The sequence below is a fragment of the Acanthopagrus latus genome, chromosome 7 (genome assembly GCF_904848185.1).
Source record: "Acanthopagrus latus isolate v.2019 chromosome 7, fAcaLat1.1, whole genome shotgun sequence".
In the NCBI taxonomy this organism is placed as follows: Eukaryota; Metazoa; Chordata; class Actinopteri; order Spariformes; family Sparidae; genus Acanthopagrus; species Acanthopagrus latus.
In genome coordinates, this window is record NC_051045.1 from 24,398,791 (window position 1) to 24,419,058 (window position 20,268).

General features: G+C 45.0%; 1 protein-coding gene across 2 annotated transcripts in view; it reads left to right on the forward strand.

Moving 5' to 3' along the window:
- The first annotated feature begins 1,723 nt into the window (after positions 1–1,723).
- Positions 1,724–20,268, forward strand: part of hdac7a (histone deacetylase 7a) — a 69,578-nt gene continuing 51,033 nt past the window's right edge. The window contains exon 1 of one of the 2 annotated variants that reach the window (XM_037103825.1): positions 1,724–1,934. In XM_037103825.1, the coding sequence (XP_036959720.1) occupies positions 1,916–1,934 (19 nt within the window). In that variant the 5' untranslated portion in view covers positions 1,724–1,915. Of the gene's footprint in view, positions 1,935–18,937; positions 19,550–20,268 lie in introns of those variants that run through there. The other variant, XM_037103826.1, reaches the window with a different exon arrangement.

Below are 20,268 nucleotides of genomic sequence, written 5' to 3' on the forward strand. Positions count from 1 at the left end.
TTAGCTGGCTTGCTATTGGTTGGGGTGTTTCACTTGCTTGATGTGAGTCACGTAATTCTTACAATGCAGCTGTCCAAATCATAAAAATACCAATTCTTGCATGATGTTGCTTTTTTGGGTGGTCCAACACGCTTCACCTTTTTCCAGGTGGGATGGTCCCTCTCCACCTCACATCCTGTTTAATTTGTCTTCATCTTCCCCGTCATACTACGGCAAGTTAACAGATCTTGGAGGTACCTTTATAGGTCCACTTTGCAAAATAGTTGATTGTTGAGTCCAAACTCGTCAAATGCTTTGGGTGGTCGGGATTAAGCGTCAGTATTTGACAAGTTGGTACTGAGACTCACCAATCAGCTATCTTGCAAACTGGATCTTTAAGTCCATGTTTAATCAGTAGAGAGTGGTGAGGTGGTTAACTGGATCAAACAGCACCACCAGGAAAAGAATCAAGGTAAGAGTTGATTTGGCACGATTTGACGCAATCTGATGCTTCTGCATCGAGAGCAAGTCTTACGTGACTCATGTTTTGGCTCCACTAAGGTGAAGTTTCACTCCCAACACAGAGCTGCCCGAGATCTCAAGAACCCGACTAATGAATAAGGTATTGATCAACAACTCCATCAACCCACCACACATTATTACAGTTCGTTTTTTTGTTTTGTTTTGTTTTTTCTTTGCAAGCAGCTCGTTCCCCTCAACAACTGCTTAATCAGTTCCTCCTTATGCACTGACACATACACACATACACACACACACACACAAAGTTTGACCCCGGGGGGAGGAAATTGAATTAGCAGGGTGTAATGCAGCTCCTTGTGTGTGTAATCAGAGCAGGCTCGGAATACAGGGCCATTGTAAGTCAATGTGGTCGGAGTCGGAGAGCCAGCGACCGCTGGGGGAAGCTGCCCTTATCACTAGATATGATTACAGCCGGGGGAATGTGTGTGTGTGTGTGTGGTGGTGGTGTGGGTGAGATTTGTGTGGGAGTCGTGGCTGACTGATTTCAGTGGGAATGTGCGTCTACATGCTTGCCATGTTGCGAGCGTACGAGAGTCATTGCTAAAAAACTCTGGAACGGTGACGAGCGCGAAAGCAGCTCAAAGCACAAAAATAACGCCAGCATTCATCGCCAGACACCCGGCTGGATTCTTACTGGATTTGTTTTTTTTTTTTTTTCTTTTTTATATCCTGTGCTGACAACAACAACAACAGAAAAAAAAGAGCCCTTTCTGCTCGCTGTTTCCACTATCATTGTTCTTGGCGGGCTGCAGGCTGTGTTTTCCACGGTGGATGTCATTGTTTTTCGCTGTCTGATAATTATTTTTGTGCTGGTATTTTGCCTCCTCCTGATATAGTGTTTCCTGCTATTGTCTTTTTCTACCAGGCTGGCTGACTCTGGACTTAAGCCAACCGGTCCCTCCTACCTTAAAATACACACACACACACACACGCACACATCCATGAGCATGAATACACACACACTGCTCTCCCTTCCTCTTCTTGGCACTTGAGAGAAAACACAAGAAGTTAGTGATATGGCAGACCAACTGTGAGTGTGTGTATGTGTGTGTGTGTGTGTGTGTGTACGTGTGAGGGAGGGAGAGAGAGAGAGCGAGTCCACTAGTCAGTTCAGAGGGGTTAATCTCTCTCTCTCTCTCTCTCTCTCTCGCTCTCTCTCTCTACCTCGATCTCTCCCTCCCTCCCTCGGTTGCCTTTTGTTGCGGCCCCTCACTTTCTCAACACTCGGACAGAGGGAACTGATACTCTGCCTCTGCGAGAGTGTGTGTATGTGTGTGCGCGCGCGCGTGTGTGTGTGCAGTCTGGGTGTCCTCCTCACCACTCTCGAGATCTCCTCTGGACTGAACTGTACGTGAACATGACTGACGGGACTTTCTAAACGCGCTCCTCATGCTGAATGTTCACACCACAGACTGGTAAGGCAGCGGCTTGCTCGGGAAAGTTGTCTCATTTCAAAGGGGAGCGCCGAGATGAGTGTGTGTGAAAATGCCACTTTGTGCTTGTGTGTGTGTCTGTGTGTGTGTGTGTGTGTGTGGGTGCCTGTGGGAAACACTTGTCTGGAATGCAACAGGTCATTCGTAAATCTGTGTTTTCTCCCTTTATTTGCACGGACCGAAACCTCTCGTTTCTTTTCTGGGGATGTGAAGATGTGAAACGCTTCTCTGCCCCCTCGCTGTCTTCCTCCTTTCCTCCGCTCCCCCATTCCCCCTCTTCTGCCCGGCCCAAGTTACTCAAGTTACCGGCTTCCTCCTGTTGTTATGAGCCCCGTGGTTTCTATGCAGCGCTCTGAGGGCGCTCCCACGCTCTCCCAGAGAGAAAGAAAGGAAGGAAAACAGCGATAACCGTTTCAGAGCCACAAAAGAAGTGGGAGAAGCGTGCTCGGTTTTGCCCCACGTTCCCCTTTCTCGGCACCTTCGCGCACGCTTTTGTCCCTTTAAAACTAAGCAACTCGGAGGGGGGGGGGAAATGTCCCTGTCTTTTGCATGGCTGGTTGGCAACATTTGTTTTGTTTTGTTTTGTTTTTTTTTTTGTTTTGGTTTCTGGACACAAGTTTTCTCTTTTCTTCGGAGGTGGTGGGGTGGCCGAGGTGGTGAGAAAATTGGAAACAGAACCACCCACAGTGGAAGTGAGTCAGCCCGGCATTTAGTGGTGTGTTGACTTTGGAAATGGCAAGGATCGGTGGTGGGGGGGCAGAGAGACAGAGGCGCTGGTGCAGGGGGACAGATGAGGTTGTCAGAAGGGGAACAAACAAAAAGTGTCAAATTTGTTCATACTTTCTGCTGAGGGTCCCAGCAAAGTGGGAGGTGGAGTTGCGTCAAAGGAAAAGAAGAAGAAGAGATTGAGAGAGAGAGAAGGGAGAGGAGGAGAGAGGAGGTGGAAGCCAGAGGCTGTTTATAAAGGGAGGGAGCGGCTTGTGTCCATCTGGGACAATCCCAAGTGCTGAAAGCTTCCCCACCCTGATCCCAAACACCCCCCCCCCCCACACACACACACACACACACACACTCTCCCCTTCTCTCTCCCTCTGTCTTTCTCGTTGTCTCCCTTCACAATAAGGTGCACGCGGGTGTTTTGGTTGCAACCTGCAAAATGCATCCAACGCGACGCATTCTTATTCTTCTTCTTCTTCTACTTCCTCTTCCGATGGACACATCCTTTCATGACCATGTGTGTCACTCTCCGACTCTTTGCCCCTCTTTCTTTCACCTGAACTGTATCTGCTGCATGCAGTTGCTCCTACCAACATGGGAAAACTCCACAAGGAGTGTGGGGACGCTCCTCTCTTCCACGTCCATGTCCGCCATAGTTTCTTTAGTTCTAAACCGCCTGCAACATAATGCAAGCGGAGTTTGTATGAATGTTTATGCTAATCTGCAACCTTTAGTTTTAAAGGGGGGGGTACTGTGCAGTTTTGGAGAATAAATTAAATCTCAGAATTTTTAATATAAACATCATAAATGAGGTTACACAAACTCAGAAATATAAATGTTTCTATAAGTGAGTAAACAAGCTGTTCTCGGGGGAAAATTACATCCCCAAAACATCGTTTGAAGCCGGAAAGGTGGCGGGGTCCGCCACATATAAACACAGTATGAAACTGTGTTGTCCTTTAAGGTCAGTTTGTTCATTCAGTTCATTAAGTCCAGCGAGTTTGTTAGTTTATCTTTCTCTCCCGATAAGAATTCCTTCCCCAGGACTACACAGTGCAGCAAGGATGTAAATTCATATCACATAAACACATTTGCAGAAAATCAGCATTGTATTTATTCTGTTTTTAGGTTCATCCTGCATGAGACAATAAGCCCAGTAGTGTTTTTTTAGAGGCCCTGCATCATTTGGGAATCATCCTACTGAGTGTTAACGATGTGGCACATCTGAAAAAATAATATAATATAATAATATATATGACTGCTACAATGGCTAGAAGAGGCCACTGGTTTCTACATAATGCATGTCAAATGCTTTCTCTTGCAGTTCAGTGGCTAATATAAACTAGCAAGCAGTAGCCAGATGCTATTGTATTCTCCCAGAGGAGAGATGACGGCAGCCAAACAGCTCAGCTCACATGACAAAAGTCATTAACTGAATCTTTCATAATGTTGCAAATGCATTAAAAGCCTGCGGGAGATATTTTACACATGTTCTCTTCCTCATCGCTGTCTTCCTCCTGTCATCGTTTACTGCTTTCTTCGCATTTTCCGCCAGGAACAAAACAAAACAAAAAACTAAACAGAACAACTGGTGGACACAGCCTCTCCCTTTGTCTAGCCTGCTGTCCACCCCCGTCTCCTTCTCCTCTTCCTCTGCCTTCCTCTCTCCGGACTGCGCGGCCTGTGTATCCAGCGATAAGGGGACAGCGACGGTAGCACTTCCTCTGGTCACAGGAAGCAGGAAGTGTTGATTTCCAGCGCAGCCTCTCTGGGCAAACTCTGGTCTCGGTCCTCTGGGATCCTCATCGTTTACACGCCACTTCGAAGTTTGGATGCAGACAAAGACATGCATGTGTTCTGTGTGTGTGTGTGTGTGTGTGTGTGTGTGTGTGTGTGTCACCTGTCTGCAGACAATGACTCCACTATATCTTTGCTTCCTGATGGTTTTCATGGGAAAGCACCTGGGAAGCAGCCCACTCTGTGCATCTTTGACCTCAGGGTTGGCTCGCAGGTCACGGGGATGATTGGCTAATTATTCCCCTAATCACAGCAAATGTTTTGCAATCGCCCTCTCTGGCCACGCAGGTCGGGGGTGGCGCTGTCGAGCTTAAAAAAACACAAACATCCATTCATCGGTTAATGGATTCCAGTTATACTGCGGAGTGGGAGGGCTGGGAGAGAGAGGGAGGGAGGCCGACAAAGAGAAAGTTGGGGGGGGGGGGGGCGACAAAGAGTAGGCCGTCTGAGGGCAAGAGCCTCGATCTAATGCTGTTGTTTTTGCCTGAACGAGAGCTTTACTCCTGGTTGTAGTCAAATCGAGGTTTCCTTGCGTTTGGTTTTCAAGCTTGCACGGCCAAAAGCAGTGACATCATAACATCACGCTCGGTATCCTGAAAGAGCGAAAAATATGGCAGCAAACAGCAAAAAATGGCACTTCGTTCGGGAAACAGCGTAGCCAAAAAGTCATTTCAGGCTCGTTGACAGACTTCTTTCTCCCGCTCCAAGATAGTATAAGGAGCGTGTTCGTTTTCAGGACGTGACGCACACGAAGTGCACCGTGTCCAGAAAAAGCAAGTGGATTTATGGTGGATGGATCATTGTTTAAAATAAAGGGATTAGGAATAAAGAAGCCTTGCAGAGAGAACAAGGAGGAACGGGGTAGCAAAGAGAGTAACAAAGAGGATATGCGGCACTTTTCTAAACACGTATCCTCTCCGGTCTGTTTCACATGTGAGGTTTCTACACTGCACGGCCTGTGTACAGTGGAAGAGGACTCAGTGGAAGGAGCCATACCTCGGACACTGCATGTACAGAATCAACGGTCAAATCTGAATAGAAGTGCTTAAAAAGTAAAATGACCTGACACAGTTTCACACTTGGATTTCTTTTATGGCTCGGACCAGTGAACTTGGAGAAATGCAAGTTTAATGTCTAACGTCTGAATAACCTCACTTTTCTCGGTAATCGCGTGCGCTCGCGTTATACCCTCCGGTTCCAGGCCCATTGGAAAGTCTGTCCGTAGTCACACAGCATGGGTTGAAACACATCAGTGCAGCAAGAGGATTGGCTGATGGGTTTCCTGATTCAGCTGTTAAAAAAGCACAAGACTGGCTTTTGGTGAGAAGGGGGCGGGATGTGTGTCATGCAACCGGCATCTCCGGCATTGCTGACTTCTCTTTTCCATATGCTTTAATAAGTGGTTTGTCTTCGCTCTTGTAACGTCTCTGGTGACGAGAAAACAGATCTAGGTGTGAAAAAATATGGGTGCGGTGTCGCTGACTAACCAGATTCGAAATGTAGCTGTGTAGCTACTCTAAATTGAAGGCCAGCGAGTCAGTTTGGTAAGTCTGGCAAGTCTTGCAGTACAATATAAACACAGTCTGGGTATTAAAGCATAAGTCATAGTATTTTCGTAAGCTATTAACCTGCTTCACCATTTGTCAAAGCACATAGTGATGTCATCAGACGTCGCGTTTCGTCCGACCAAAATCCAAAAGCCAAAGACATTAGTTTTTTTATATAATGTTGAAGGTGCATTATGTACAAATCTTTGTCAAAAACAATGATAAATGAACTAAAATTAGCAGATATATAGCGGCTACCCTGGTGATATGCCCCCCCCCCCACATTTGATTTGTTTATGGATTTGAGAGGTGGCCAATTCTTACATGATGCATTTTACATTAAGATAAGGAAAGGCAGTCAATGTTCACATTTTAGGGGTTGAACCATCAAATGTTTGACACTTTCACTCGAAAAGTTACTCATTCAGTTGACTCATTTGTTATGAAGATATTTGAAAGTTAATATGTTTTTTTTTTAGATAAACTGGATATTTATGACCTTAAATTCAGTGGACAGCATATAGAGTTTCAGGCTAAGCGTGCACTATAAGTAACCGTTATTTAGTTCACTGCGATTGCCGTGACTTTTGAGGTTACTGCAAAGCGGCAAACACTTTAAGACAGAAACAAACATGGAGGATCTGGCCGGCAGTAGGCTGAGTGGGAGAAGGAGGAAGGAACAAGAGGGGAAAGGGAGGCGGGCGAACTGAAGTGACACCTGTGAGTGTGACCGAGGAAGGAGAGAAAGCAAAGATGAGAGAATACGAAGGGATTTGGGCCGATTAGGAAACGCTGGAGACGTTGAGCCTAAACTATGAGCGGGTCGGGGCGGGTCAAGAGGGGTGAGGAGGTCAGAGTGGGCCCAGCGGCTGTACTTAGAACAGGATATCCTGCGAGGAAAACCCATCTGTCTCTCTGTCCCTCTCGCTCGGCCCGCGTCTTGAGTTCCCACAGTGGAGGGGAGAGGTGTAGCCTTTCACTGAGAACACCAGGGGGGCCTCACTTGCATCAGTCGTCGGCGGGCAGAGACAGAGAGCAGAAACGCACGTCCGATGGGCCTTATCATCAGAGTGTATGAAGTGTTACCGTGCGGGACGATAGCTGTGCGAGTTTTCCATCCTGTGCTGATGTTTGTTGCTGTTTTCATCCACTCACTGCAACGGCCAAGATAAATTTCCCCGCGGGGACCGTGAAGTTTATCTTGCTGTATCTTATCTTAGCCAGACAGACAGTGTGTGAAAAATATGAAACATCCTCTTTATGTTTTAAATGCACTCGGTCTTCGTGGTTAATGTCAGCGTGGCCGAGCCTGGAAAAATACTGCCATCCAGTTGCGGCGTTGAGTGCTGGAGAGTGCAGCGGTGCCTTCTGACAGGGCATCTAAGGCCACGAGAGTTTCCTTTAACTTTCCTTTTTCTTTTGGCCCTGTGACAACAACAGCAGTCAAACTTAAGTGTCACCAAACAATGACACCAAGACGGCAGAAAAAAAAAAAAAAAAAAAAAAAGTCAAGCTCTTCTAAGGAAACCCTGCTGTGGTCTGTCAATCTCGTCTAATAACAGGAAACAACCCCAAAAACAGACGATTTTGGTTTAGTTGCTTCAAAGCTGCAGACGTCTGACAGCCGGAGTCTTTGTCACGTGTTCGAATGAGCAGAACCGCCAACAACCAGCGTCCCGCTGTGTAAATGATCGGTAGATTAGAATCAGCGCATCCCCTGCGCATGATTAAACCAGGGTCCATAAGATCCATGAGGATCAGACGCACCGGCTCAGTGATCGGTCACACCCCCTGGCTTACTTCAGGTCACTGTAGAGAAGAGAACAAGGTCCAGACAAAAGGCAGCTCTGTAATTCGAAGGCCAGCCATCACACAGTGTTTGTTATGGACTCAGGAGCTCATTAGGTGAGTGACTAGTGATGCCTCACTGTTCCATCGGATGACTCAGAAGGTGTTTTTGTTCCAGCTGCAGTCATATTTTCTCTGCACCTTTCAGATGTGGTCTGAATCCACAGCACCCATGATTTTCGATGGTAACTCTCTTTTATTTGTTTTTTTTTTTAACTCTGAATGCAGCTTCCACATTGTTTTTGTCCGTACAGATCGATTTGATGACGAATGAGTTTCCCCGTGCGCTTGGGATTCATAAAGATGCCGTAATCTAATCCAAACAACGTGATCTTCTTACACGAATGTTAAAATCAAGACAGAAAATTAACAGATGAAGCATGAAGAGATTTTGTGTTTTTGATTTGCTCATGTCAGGCGAACATCATCACACAAGGAGACTTCCAGTTTATTCCAATCAAGGGTTTACTGACATGATTTTTTTGCCGCCGTCCATCCCTGAGAGGCTCCTGCAGCTGCTCTCTATTACTTCTCTGATATTTAGTTTACATTCTCTTGGATTTTGTTTCCCAAGGTGCACCGAATCATCTGATTCGAGGTTATTGGAGAGGGAAAATACGGGTCTCGGAGCTAACAAGCTTGCTGACGGTCAGTTAGCCAGCGAGTTAGACTCCCATTTATAGCAGCTATTCCGTCGGAAAAAATGTGAATCAAGGCTGAATTTTTATTTATTTTTTTTTTTTTCCAATCGCTATTATCTCTCCTTATTTGACTGACCGGGAACTCAAATCACTGACCGTTTTCTCTCGTTAACAAGCACGCTACAGTTACTCAGGCTGGTTCTCCTGGGATACACTGAGTTGTTTTAGATGGATTGTTGAGCTCTGGGAACGCGGCTACACTGCAGGGGAAGAACTCAGGCCAGGACAAGAAACACAAGCAGTCAGGTCGACACACGGATTGTGAGCAAAAACCTCAAGGTCAGCCAAACATGTCAAGATGAGAAAACAAAAGATTCAATGTGAAATCATTTCTTAAACTGTCCTCTGCAAACATCCATCCCAGTTTACAGGCTGTTTTCCCACCGCAACTTTGATCCGCCACACTTGCCGTAGTTGCGCTGTACCTCCAAATAAACTGTTTTTCAGAAAATCGGTCTAAGCTGCTGGCTTGCTCACAACCCGATTTGTCATCTGATCGCACAGATTTTTTTCAGACTTTGTTGTGGGGATATCGACACGTTCCCAGAGCTCGGCGATTACTCGAGCGAGAACAGTGTAATCAAATAGGCACGATGGGCGAAACTATGAAAAATAAGGGCCAACTCGTCACAAATCGGAATTACCCTTCAAGCAAACGCTCTGTTGAGGGAGGACTAGTCCAGGTTGACGCTGCTGAAGAAACAAGTCCACGGCAACGTGCTTTGCTTGTTTAACCAAGACTGCAATTACACTTGTTTAAAAAAAAAAAAATCTCTAACCTTGCAGGATGACAGGTTCCTAAAACTGTGAAGTAAACATGCCAACTCGTGAGTCCATGTGACCTTAGCTCACAGGCACTGCTCCGTTTCTAATTGGGGCATCCTGAAAAAGCTAAACAGAAGTCGCCTCCACGGTTTGGACCAAAACAAAGTATCAGTGGGCGTGACAGCGTCCATAAAAAAAATATGTGAATAAGACTCGGGAGAATCTGGCCTCATACAGATTTAGCGTGCCAGCCTGATCTCACTTAACTATGACAGGGGAAAAAAAAAAAATAATCAAAAAACAGAAACACTGTGATTACTTCTGTAATTTTTCAACGATATTCTGGAGGAGTGCCTGACTTCCCTTCTCGGTTCGATGTGTCAGACAAACTTCGACCTACTAATGTTTTCCTCCTCGCGAGAAGCTTTACGTTCCCCCCCCTTGTGCAACAGTTACGCCAAAGTAGTCATTACTCCCCCCGTGCACTCAATCACATACTCACTCTGATATTCTTGCATTTTGAGTGCGCTGTTAAGTGGGTGATATTTTCCGTACGGGAACATTTAGCTTATTATTATTTTTTTTTTCCTACCGATGGTCTGCATTGACAAAAGCGAGAGACCGAGAGAGAGAAAGAGAGAGAGAGAGAGAGAAAAGAGAGCGAAACAGTGAGGGATTGAAAGCGAGAGATGGGGAACGAGAGTGCAGAGCTATTTTTGGCCCGTCTGGGTGTTTTCCTACACACACACACACTCACGCTTCTCAGCCTTGTTGTTGTTCAGAATGGTGGGTGTTAAGAGGGTGAGTTTTGATTTGACTTGACTCCGTGTTTTGAGAGTTCATCTGCGTGTGTGTGTGCTCATTTGTGTGTTGATATCCCTGGGATTTTCCTGCGGTTGCTATGGTCTCTTGCTGTGTTTTGAACAACTTGCCACGGCTCCAAACATCCCTCGGGTGTGAAGGATCCTCAGCCCCTTTCATTACGCGCTCTGCGTGCTCTTCGGCTGGGGCTGACCTCACCCCGCTCTCGATTTAACCAGATCAAATGTCCAAACAACCACCTTCACATCTGTCCTTTATCTCCCCGTCTTTGCCGGGGCGTTTGATGCGCGACGCCTCCCAGAGATCTCCCGTCAGTTGAACAGTTCTCGGTGGCGCTGGGGAAGTTTCTGTGCAGCTCAGATTTATTTTTATAATACAGTTATCATCCTGGAGAGAGAAAAACAAAAAAAAAGTTCACGTTTCTCCTTCATTACACCCCTCAACGCTGGTTAGTGATGACTGCACACACGACACCGATGCCCTGTTGTGGAAAACGTCTGTCAGCGATCCATTGTGTGTGTTCTGCGGACTGTTCATGTCACCGAGTCTTTCGGTGCGCCGAGTCCTTTCAGACACTCGCTCCGTCTCTCCTTTCTCACCGACACACGCGTACCGTGGAAACATTTTGTACATGCTCTTGTCTTTGAATAGCGAACGGTTTGCAAGGGAATTAATGATCGTGCCTTCAGAGTTTCCACTTGCGTGTGCACGGTATATATGGTATGATAAAACACGCGTGGGAAATAATGCGTGTGCTTGGGATTAATGTGTAGAGGCGTACGACTTTTCTTCATTTAGATGCGCTAAAACGAATCAGCATTATCTTTACAAAACCCACACAACTGACACAATGGTGCTATTTTGAGAAATATTTCTCGGGCGTGACAGTATTTCCTTCATTGGCTTGCTTCAGACCTGTCACAGATTACGGGATCCTACTGATCTGGCCCGTGAGCTTTATCTCATTCGCTAAAGTTCTCAAATGCTTCATCTTGCAAGCAGTGTTGCGTTCGTGGACGATTACTTATTCTGTCAGATGTTGTGTTGTAGCAGGGGAGCAGCTCTGCCGGTGGGATGACACCATGGGGCACACTGAGACATGAGCTTAAAGCAGCATAAATCATCTCTGTTTTGTTGTGTCAAACTATGTGTAAGAATTAATATAAATACATTAAAAAATACATAATGAATTAATCTACAGTTTGCTTTTAATATCTACTTTAAACAAATGTTGACAATGCACTTTTCTGCAAACCACAGATATGTTCACTCAACTTCACTTTTCCTGATGTTGCAAACTTGCGAATACTTTTTTATACTTTTTTGTTTTCTTTTAGCCTTTATTGAGATAGAACAGATGGAGAGATGACAGGAAATGGGCTGGCATGCAGAAAATGACCACAGGTTGAAACTGAACCTAAGCCGCCGCTTAGGATTTCGACGTCTACGCACGGGGCTGCGCTCTACCACCTGAGCTATCAGAGTGCCGCGACAGCGCCGGGTCACTGGTCTGGTTAGGCACTGGCACAAAAAGTTGGTTTGGTAAGGGTTGGGAACGGCTCATAATTCGCCCACCTGCCTCTGTCGCCACAAACATTGCTGGAAATGGTTTCATCCAAAAATCATCCGGTTTTGTTGCCGCGTAATGGCTAAAAACATGTCCTGATGTCTCCTGAAAAATATCCAGCGGTTCTCAAATTCACAGATGTCGACAGGCCGCCTTGAACAGTGGTCTCAGGGCTTGGCAGCCATATTGCTGTCACGCCACCGCAACAACCTCGTATACATATAACGCATGGAGTTATGACACCAGTCGTAAAAATGTTGACATGACACGCATGAGACGCATCTGTGGTTTGCAGAAGCTTGAAATGCCAATGTTCTTTTCTGGTGACGGGGCTGAATTTAAATGTTTGCATGTTTGCATGAATATGATAGCGAGGCTACTTTTACCTAATTAATTGGCCTGTTTTTTTCCCATCACATTACAGATACTGCAGAGGACAGGGAGGGGTGGGGTGGGTTCAGGCTAGCTGCTAGCTTACACTTGATACAGCTCTCTTGCTTCAGCTGTTGTGCAGTGCAGCAGGAGTGATGGAGAGGGCTTTCACTGCAAATCTGACTGTTTTCACTGAAATTATACATTCCTACGGCATGGCAAAACAAATTACTGTTTTTTTCCCGCCGGTGTAGGTCCCAACTGCGAGAGTGTCTTCGGCGAGCTCCATCTGTGTTGGCGAAATCTGTAATTTTCTTCCATCCCGCGTATTTTGCTGCTTTAAATAACCTTCCGTGTTATCTCCCGTGAAGCGGGACTGTCACACGCGATTTGAGCGTGTACGAGCCGATGTGCAAAGCCTCTGTGTTCCCCTATCTCATGATCGTCAACTGACCGCCACAAGACTGAGGGAGGCGACTGAAATAGCTGTCGCGCAGATTTTGCGCACGGTGTTGCAGGTGTGAAATTACCGGCACTGAGATGCACTGGCAAAAGAGAAACTTTTGAGAAGGAAACCCCAGCTGCATCGAGAAAAAAAAAAAAAAAAAAGAAGTTTTGGGTGTATTTGGGTCCTGCAGCTGACCACACCCTGATCTCGCAGGCACGCACGCACACCAGTGCAAGCGCTCAAACGCACACAGGCGCACGGTTGTGTGCATATACATGAGTATCGCTGTGCACCAAAACAAAAACACACAAAACGGAGCCCGAGCTTTTTCCTCCCAGATATTTTCCAGCCTGATTATTTTCATCCTCTTTGTTCCGTGTGTTTACTCAGCCCACTAAAGATAATAAGTCCTTTCCTCAGTGTCTACCCTGCCTTCATCTTCCTGTCTCCCTCTTTCTATCTTCATCTCGCTCCGGATTCCCCTGCTCTCCTCCCTCCTCCTCCTCCTCCCCCCCCCCCTCCTCCTTCTCCTTCTTGGCTTTTTCCTTCCTTCACATCATCATCTCCGTTTCTCCCCCTCTCCTCTGCTCCTTCCTTCTTTTTTCTTCTCATGCAGCATTCCTCGCATTCCTCTTGGCTTCTTAGGGGGAAGGACCCCGCTGGCAGACCGAGGCCAAACATTATTACATTGCTCTCAGCCGTTCTCTCTCTCTCTCTCTCTCTCTCTGTTTCTCTCATCCCATCTCTCTCCCTCCCTTCCCCACTCTCCTCCTCGCTCGCTTTATCTTCCTAATCCCCTCCCTCGTTCCTTCTCTCCCTCATTTCTTCCCCCTAAAACCTCTATCCCCGCTAATAACATTTTACAGATAGTGGCCGCTTGTACTTTAACTGTGTTAAAACAGCTCACTGGGACCACTGTGTTTCATAATTAGTGGAAATAAGGGTCATACCCTCCTCTGTTACGTAAAACAGGCTCATTCATGTTTATACAAGCGCATGTGCTGTGTTTTTTAACAACGACACACTGTCTGCACATGGGAGATAAAGCACCAGACACACAAAATGTTTGCCGAAGAGAACCCGACACACACCCTCGCCCTCACAAAACGCAACTTTTTTTCCCCCTTTATTAAAGTGATTACGTTTAATCGGTATCTCTTAGTGCGTCCCGAATTAAGTTTCATTTGACAGTAGATTTCCGCTGGATGAGCCTAAATTGTGTTCTGTTTTTATGACCTCATTATGCTGCGCGTAGAGATACTGCGTCACTAAGGAGAATTGAAACAGCACACGCAGAATGTAAATGAAAGCCGTACGCCAGCTGCTTTAGTTTTATGTGCAGTGTACTGAAATAGAGACAATTTGGCGGAAACGGAAAGAAGATTAATGGTCGGATGCACGACTTGATGTTCTCCAGTTGATATCAGGAATGAATGTGTCTCTGTGTGTGTGTGTGTGTCATGGGTAGGCCTGGGTATCATTTGAAAATGTTCTGTTTATGTGAATTTGGAAAAGTGTTGCTACGATACCTGATACCGATGTGAAATTCTTTTCAACCGCTTACTTTGGGAAATATACGCGTACGTTTCTCCAAAACATTTTTTTCATTTGAACAAAATGACCTACATTCATTCGCTTGCCTGCCTGAGTAAAATGGTCTTTTTGTAGCTTAACAGCTCTCTTTATTTGGTGAAACAGACACATGCCCGACTGATGGTCACCAATAGTTCACCAAAACCCCCGGCTATTTTCCCTCACACATTTTTTTTGTTTTTCTATCTCAGTTGAGTTTCGCAGATTCTGTTTGTATGATGGGAAAGGTGGCTTCTTGTGTCAAATGTTGTGTTGTAGCAGGAGCACATTTCTGCAGATGGGAGGCAACTATGTAGCACACTTTTGACCACATCCTGCCCTGTGTAGTACTGACAAGAAAAAAAAAAAATCTACAGTACATACGTCAGAGTGATTGTTTTTAACTGTGTCGTTTCAGTATAATTTAAATCAAAGTCTGGCTCGCCGTCTTTGTGAAAACTGATGTCGACCCCTGATCACACTCGCTGATGTTTGCTTTTTCATAATTTATTGTGAAGTTATCACACTTTTTGGTGAGTTTGTTGAGTTGCATACTCAAAAAACAAGCAAACAAAAAAAAACCAATTTCATAATGCAATTTCTTAATCTACACTAAGTTTTTCAGGGCAAAAATGGTCCCCTTTTCTCTGTGAAAGGAAAAGCTCTTTTTAGTTAAAAAAAAAAAGATATTGTTTGTGTAAACTACTAACTGACCAGTGCTGGACCGTGTGAGAGTGTGTGCATGTGTGTGTGTGTGTGTGTATGTGTATTCCTCTCTCCCCGTGGGCGGTTGCCTGCTGCGCTGCTTTTCTGTCACCCTGTGGTTTTGTTATTTTCAGCTCGAAACCGGATGTGATTCAGACTGCATGGTAGATTGTGTAATTGAATGGTATAACCACACACATGTGCACATAGACACACACGTATACACTTGGACACACAGTTTATGCAAAAGCACATAGACACATGCGTTCGCAAACACACACAACACAGAGGAAAAAAAAAATCAAAAACACACACACACACACACACACAGTTATGAAGCTCTATACGCCCACACACCGAGGGTTTCTGGGAACGTTGCTGGGTCCCCCCCGTTCACAGAGGCACCCGAGGGTGAGCGAGCGGACGATGGAGCACCACCAGCAGTAGACACGCGCTTCTTGGTTTCAGTATTGGTCTGAAGCACCAGTTGTTGACCTGGCTGACGCTGCGATCGGAAAAATGGATAAAACACAAACACGCTTGTGCTCTGTGGAAACAAAAGGACGGTTGAAAGTGGGGAAAAACACTGAGAAGTGCTAGTGAAACTCATTAAATGTCAGTTTCTACCTGAGAACATTTTAAAACCGTACTATGCAGATAAGGTTAATTTAAAATAACAAACAAGAAGGACAGGGAAGACAGAGCGGCGGACAATAAAAAGTACCTACGTCTCTTTATTATGCAAAAACAGGTATACTGTAGGGAATAAGGCAGTAATTATGACTAATCACTGTAGCTGTTATTGTAGCTATTTTTTTTGTCATTCTAAATTTCACTGCGAAAATGTACCGTTTTGAGATTGAAATCTGCATGAATTTAAGTGTCGGTTTTGTGGTGCAGGATGTGCATTGATTTTCATGATGACACAGAATTTCTGATGAAACAGAGCAAGGACCGAGGATGTCTATCTCGCTGACCACACTTCAGCATATGTGGCGTGACGTCTGAAGGATGTGACGGGATGAGTGGCTGCTAACAGCACACAGCCTTGTGATTCTAGGAAGACTCTGGACGAGAAAAACCGTCAAGACGATGGTCCCTGCGTCATGCACGCTACCACAGAAACGTACGTGTGTGTGTATGTGTGTGTTTTTTGGCTTACACAGACAGGATTCTCTACTTCCTCCCTACATGTGCTCGGGGTGTTCTAGAAAACAGCGAGTTACGGTGTGGAGCTGCAGTGTCACAGAGCTGTTGAGAATAAACTCAGTGTTACAGCAGGCGTGAGTTGCAAGGTCTTTCAACCTCCAACCTTACAATGAGGAAACCATCAATGTAACCACTAATCACATTATTAATAATAAACTATACATTTACAACTATGACTTGACCTTATTATGCTACTTGTAAATGCTGTAGTGGCTGCGTTACCTTTCACCACATCCCTGGTTTTACAGTAACTGCTGGTAAATCTTTACCTCAAAGCTTCCTCCTTTTCCTCTGAAGGCTCTCAAACATTCGGTAGTCAAGTATTTCTGGTAGGGTTATGTCTTTTCATGATCAAGCATTAATTTTAATGTAGTCATAGTACACATGGTGCTAATATAAAAGGAAACACTATTCTATAATAATTAGTATATATAACACTGTAACTTTTATTGACTCTTTGGCATATTTTGCTAATTTCCATCTGCATTAGCTTGTGTCTCTTTAAGGCCTCCAGTATACCTAGTCCCCTCTGATTGGTCAACTCACACATGCCTGACCTAGCGCCACCCACAACATCAGAGCATCTGTGCTAAATAGATTCTTACTTGCCAAACTAGCAGCTAGGAATGAATTATAGACTCCACAGCAAAGACACTGCTGCTAGCTGTAGTTAGCTCAGTTAGCCGTGCATCTAGCAGTCCAGACTGTGAACTAGGAGCAACTGGGAGACACTGATGGGCCAGGGCTAGCTGGTTAGCATGCTAACTTCAGCAGATCTACGCAGCACAATACATCATGACGTCATCATGTCAAAACGCATTCCTTCACATTCTGTTGATAATTTCAACTCAGTTTTTGAATGTCGTTAACTAAAAGGAAAAGCATGATAGGTCCCTTCAACAAGGTACTCTCCAGTTAAAAAAGTAATACAATTATGTTATTTTCTTTTGTTCTTACACTTTTTCAGAAGTTTCAAAAATTGTTGAAGAAAGCCAAGTCCTTGATAACTGTTTTGATATTTATTAAGGGTACATGCTTATTTTGATTACATGCAGGAATTGTGCATACCATGGGTACAGAAATCTAAAAGCTTTTTGTCTATATGTATTGGAGGAATAACCACTCCAGGGTGCGAGACGCTATGATTAGCTCTGTCTTTCCAGATCAACAGCACAATAAAGCATTTTTACATGTTCTTCTACCAGTTCTCCTTTACAGTATTTAAAAGTGATTTATGAGTGATCTACTGAACAAACACCACAGAAATAGTCCATATTTTATTGTGGAGCTCAGTCACTAACAATATTATGGTACAGGAATGTGTTTTGCTTCACAACAGGCATATTACATAATCTCCTAGAACATATGTCAAAGTTTTAATCTCATAGATTACAACTCCATTGTGGCTCAGTTCGGGGCTTACAGTGAATGAAATGTACAGTAGCGAGTAACAATAAATGACATTGTGATTAGGCCCACGGAAACTATTCCAAACATTTCCTCATGAGGGGCCTTTCAACAGGCTTTGTTCTACTGCTGGTGAGGATGTGAAAGCAATGTTGTTGAGTGTGTTTTATGATGTAACTTAGTGTGGCTGTCAATGACATGTACAAGTTGATCTTATCTAGTGGAAGCATGCAAGTTTTGATATTGTTGACTATTGCAGTGTTGTTGGATATACATTATATGTATATGTATAATAAACATTTCATGCTTTTTCCTCATTGTTCCTCTGCTTCTTCATGTGCATGTCAGAGGTCTTGAAAGTTAAAAAGACCCATGTCTGCGCCAACTGGCGCTCCTCTCTCCCACAGAAAACACTGCTCCTGAAGTGCCTGAAACATTTGCCCCGCCCTTGATTCCGTGACTTCCTGACATCACACTACATCACAGTCATAGTTACACATTTGTATGGCTCAGGCATGTGTAAGCTGACCATTCAGAGTAGATTGGGTATTTGGGAGTGGGGCCTTAAAGAGGCAGTTTTGGAGCAAAAAGTATACAGTATTCAAGTAACCCAAAGTCAAATTATGAACTTGAAAAATAAGAACTTTATATCCTTTAAAATTATCCAAACGTCAAATACAATTTTAAAGCTCCCCATGCTTAACTTATGTTATCAGTCAACGACAGGGTGTGTTGAAACCATCCACTTTTGCAGTTTGTTTGTTGATTTTGTTTAGTGGAAGCTTTTTGTAGCTGTTCAGTAACTTATCCGTATATTTCATGTATTTGGGCCACTGTTCGAGAGAGCTGCTGTGATAGGCACCGAAACGTGCACACGGGCAGGAAATCAGGTTTAAAAAGGAAACCAAATTAGATTCAAGTGAGGACTTTTGTTTCCTGAGAATGTGGTTTTGTGCAGAAAAACCTTTTATTGTGCACCCCGACCAAAATAATACTTTTTAAAATTGCTATTTGGTTTCACCAGCTAGTCATTAGCCCAGCTGATACATGACTGAATCGGAGGTTTCCTGGTCCTGGTTCCTGGCCCCATTACAGCCAGAAAACCCAGATAAGGGGTAGTCTGATGACATTTAAACTATTTGCACTATTCAGTGCTCATACATACATATTTTTGTCCTGTAGAAGCACAGAAACTATTACAATGGACAAATAATTGCAGTTTATTGCAAGACCATTGCAAGTGAGTATTGTGTGTGTGTGTGTGTGTGTGTGTGTGTGTGTGTGTGTGTGTGTGTGTGTTTGTGTCACATGTTAGTCTGTTGCTGTTATTTTGCCCTGACTAGCATAAGGAACATAACTGAGTCAAACAGTCAAACACAACGGTCAAACGTAAAATATCAACACAGACATCGAAGCAAAAATAAATAAATAAACATGGAAAGTTGAATCCCGCATGTCAAAAGCGTAATTAAACTCGCTCACACCTGTGTGGAGGGTGTCAGGGCCCGTCAGAAGCTCATCGCTCTCCAGCAGCACTGGTCTGGAGGTTTTTGACAGCAGATGGAGCCACAGTGTTACGTGCCTATTATTTTAATTGACACAAAGTCCTCACAGCGGGGGAACAAAGTTAGGACTGTTGGCTAAGTTTTACGGAGCCGGGCGCGGATTGGCTGCGGCGTGCGCCCAATGGGAGTCAGTCAGTGCGCGAAAACAATAGTCCTGAAGGTCCGCGTGAAGTCAAGGCTATTTTTGGTGGGACCCGCCTCGCTGGCTATTTCTGTCAGCAGGAGAGCTGAGCAGAGAGGAGCGGAGCTGAGCTGAGCTGAGCTGAGGGGAGGGGGCAGGACCGGAGGGGCCGGACTTTTTTTCTTTCTTTTTTTTTTTTCTTTCCCGCAACTTGCCTCCGATAAGACTCTCTTCTTTCCCTCCGCCTCCTCTGTACTGTGCAGCGCTGACAACACCAGCGGCGCCCACCATCACCTCCCGTCGGGTCCTCGCTCCGCTGGACGCCCGGGGATTTGTTTAGCTGGATTATTTTCACACGTTTGGACTGTCTCGAGAGGCTTCCCCCCCCTGTTTTTCCCTTTCTTTTTAGGTGTTAACCGGTTGTGTCTGACAAGGTAGGAAAAGCTGCTGGTGACGGGGTCTGACGTGGGAACAGCTGGGGGGGGGAGTTCGTGTAATGTGCCGGACCAGTGAAGTGTGCCGGAGCTCGGTGTCTCTGCGGAGAGACACGGCTGGTTAGCTACCTGCGCAGGTGTTTAGCTAGTGAGCCTTAATTTGCTCACCAGCGCTTTAAAGTGAAGTGCGGCGCAAGACAACAACTGTCAACTGGAGAAAACTGTTGACTAAATTATCTCCTGTCTCTACATAGAGTTACTATTTAGTTTGTTATAATTTAGCATATTCCTGGAAGGGTATAAGCCTTCAAACAGCCTGATGAAACTGTGACGAAGGACGATAAAGTCAATGATGATACAGAGCGCTCTAAATCCTTCTGGAAATCTCTTTCCTTTCCGGTTGTCTTTGTAGGCCAATAAAGAAAATGTCTCGTTGAAGCTGTCTGAGGTCTGTGAGTCACTAAACATTCTTATCAGACATTTCTCGGATATTCATCACGTTTACTTTTGGCCCTTGTGTTTGTTCTTTGCCGTTGAGCAGATGTTTAACAGCATTATAATTCAACAGCAACAGGTCTCTCTCTCTCTCTCTCTCTCTCTCTCTCTCTCTCTCTCTCTCTCTCTCTCTCTCTCTCTCTCACACACACACACACACGCGCACAAACTTTTTTACTTTCCCTCTCTTGATTAGCCATGTTTGTCCCATTTGTGTGCGTGTT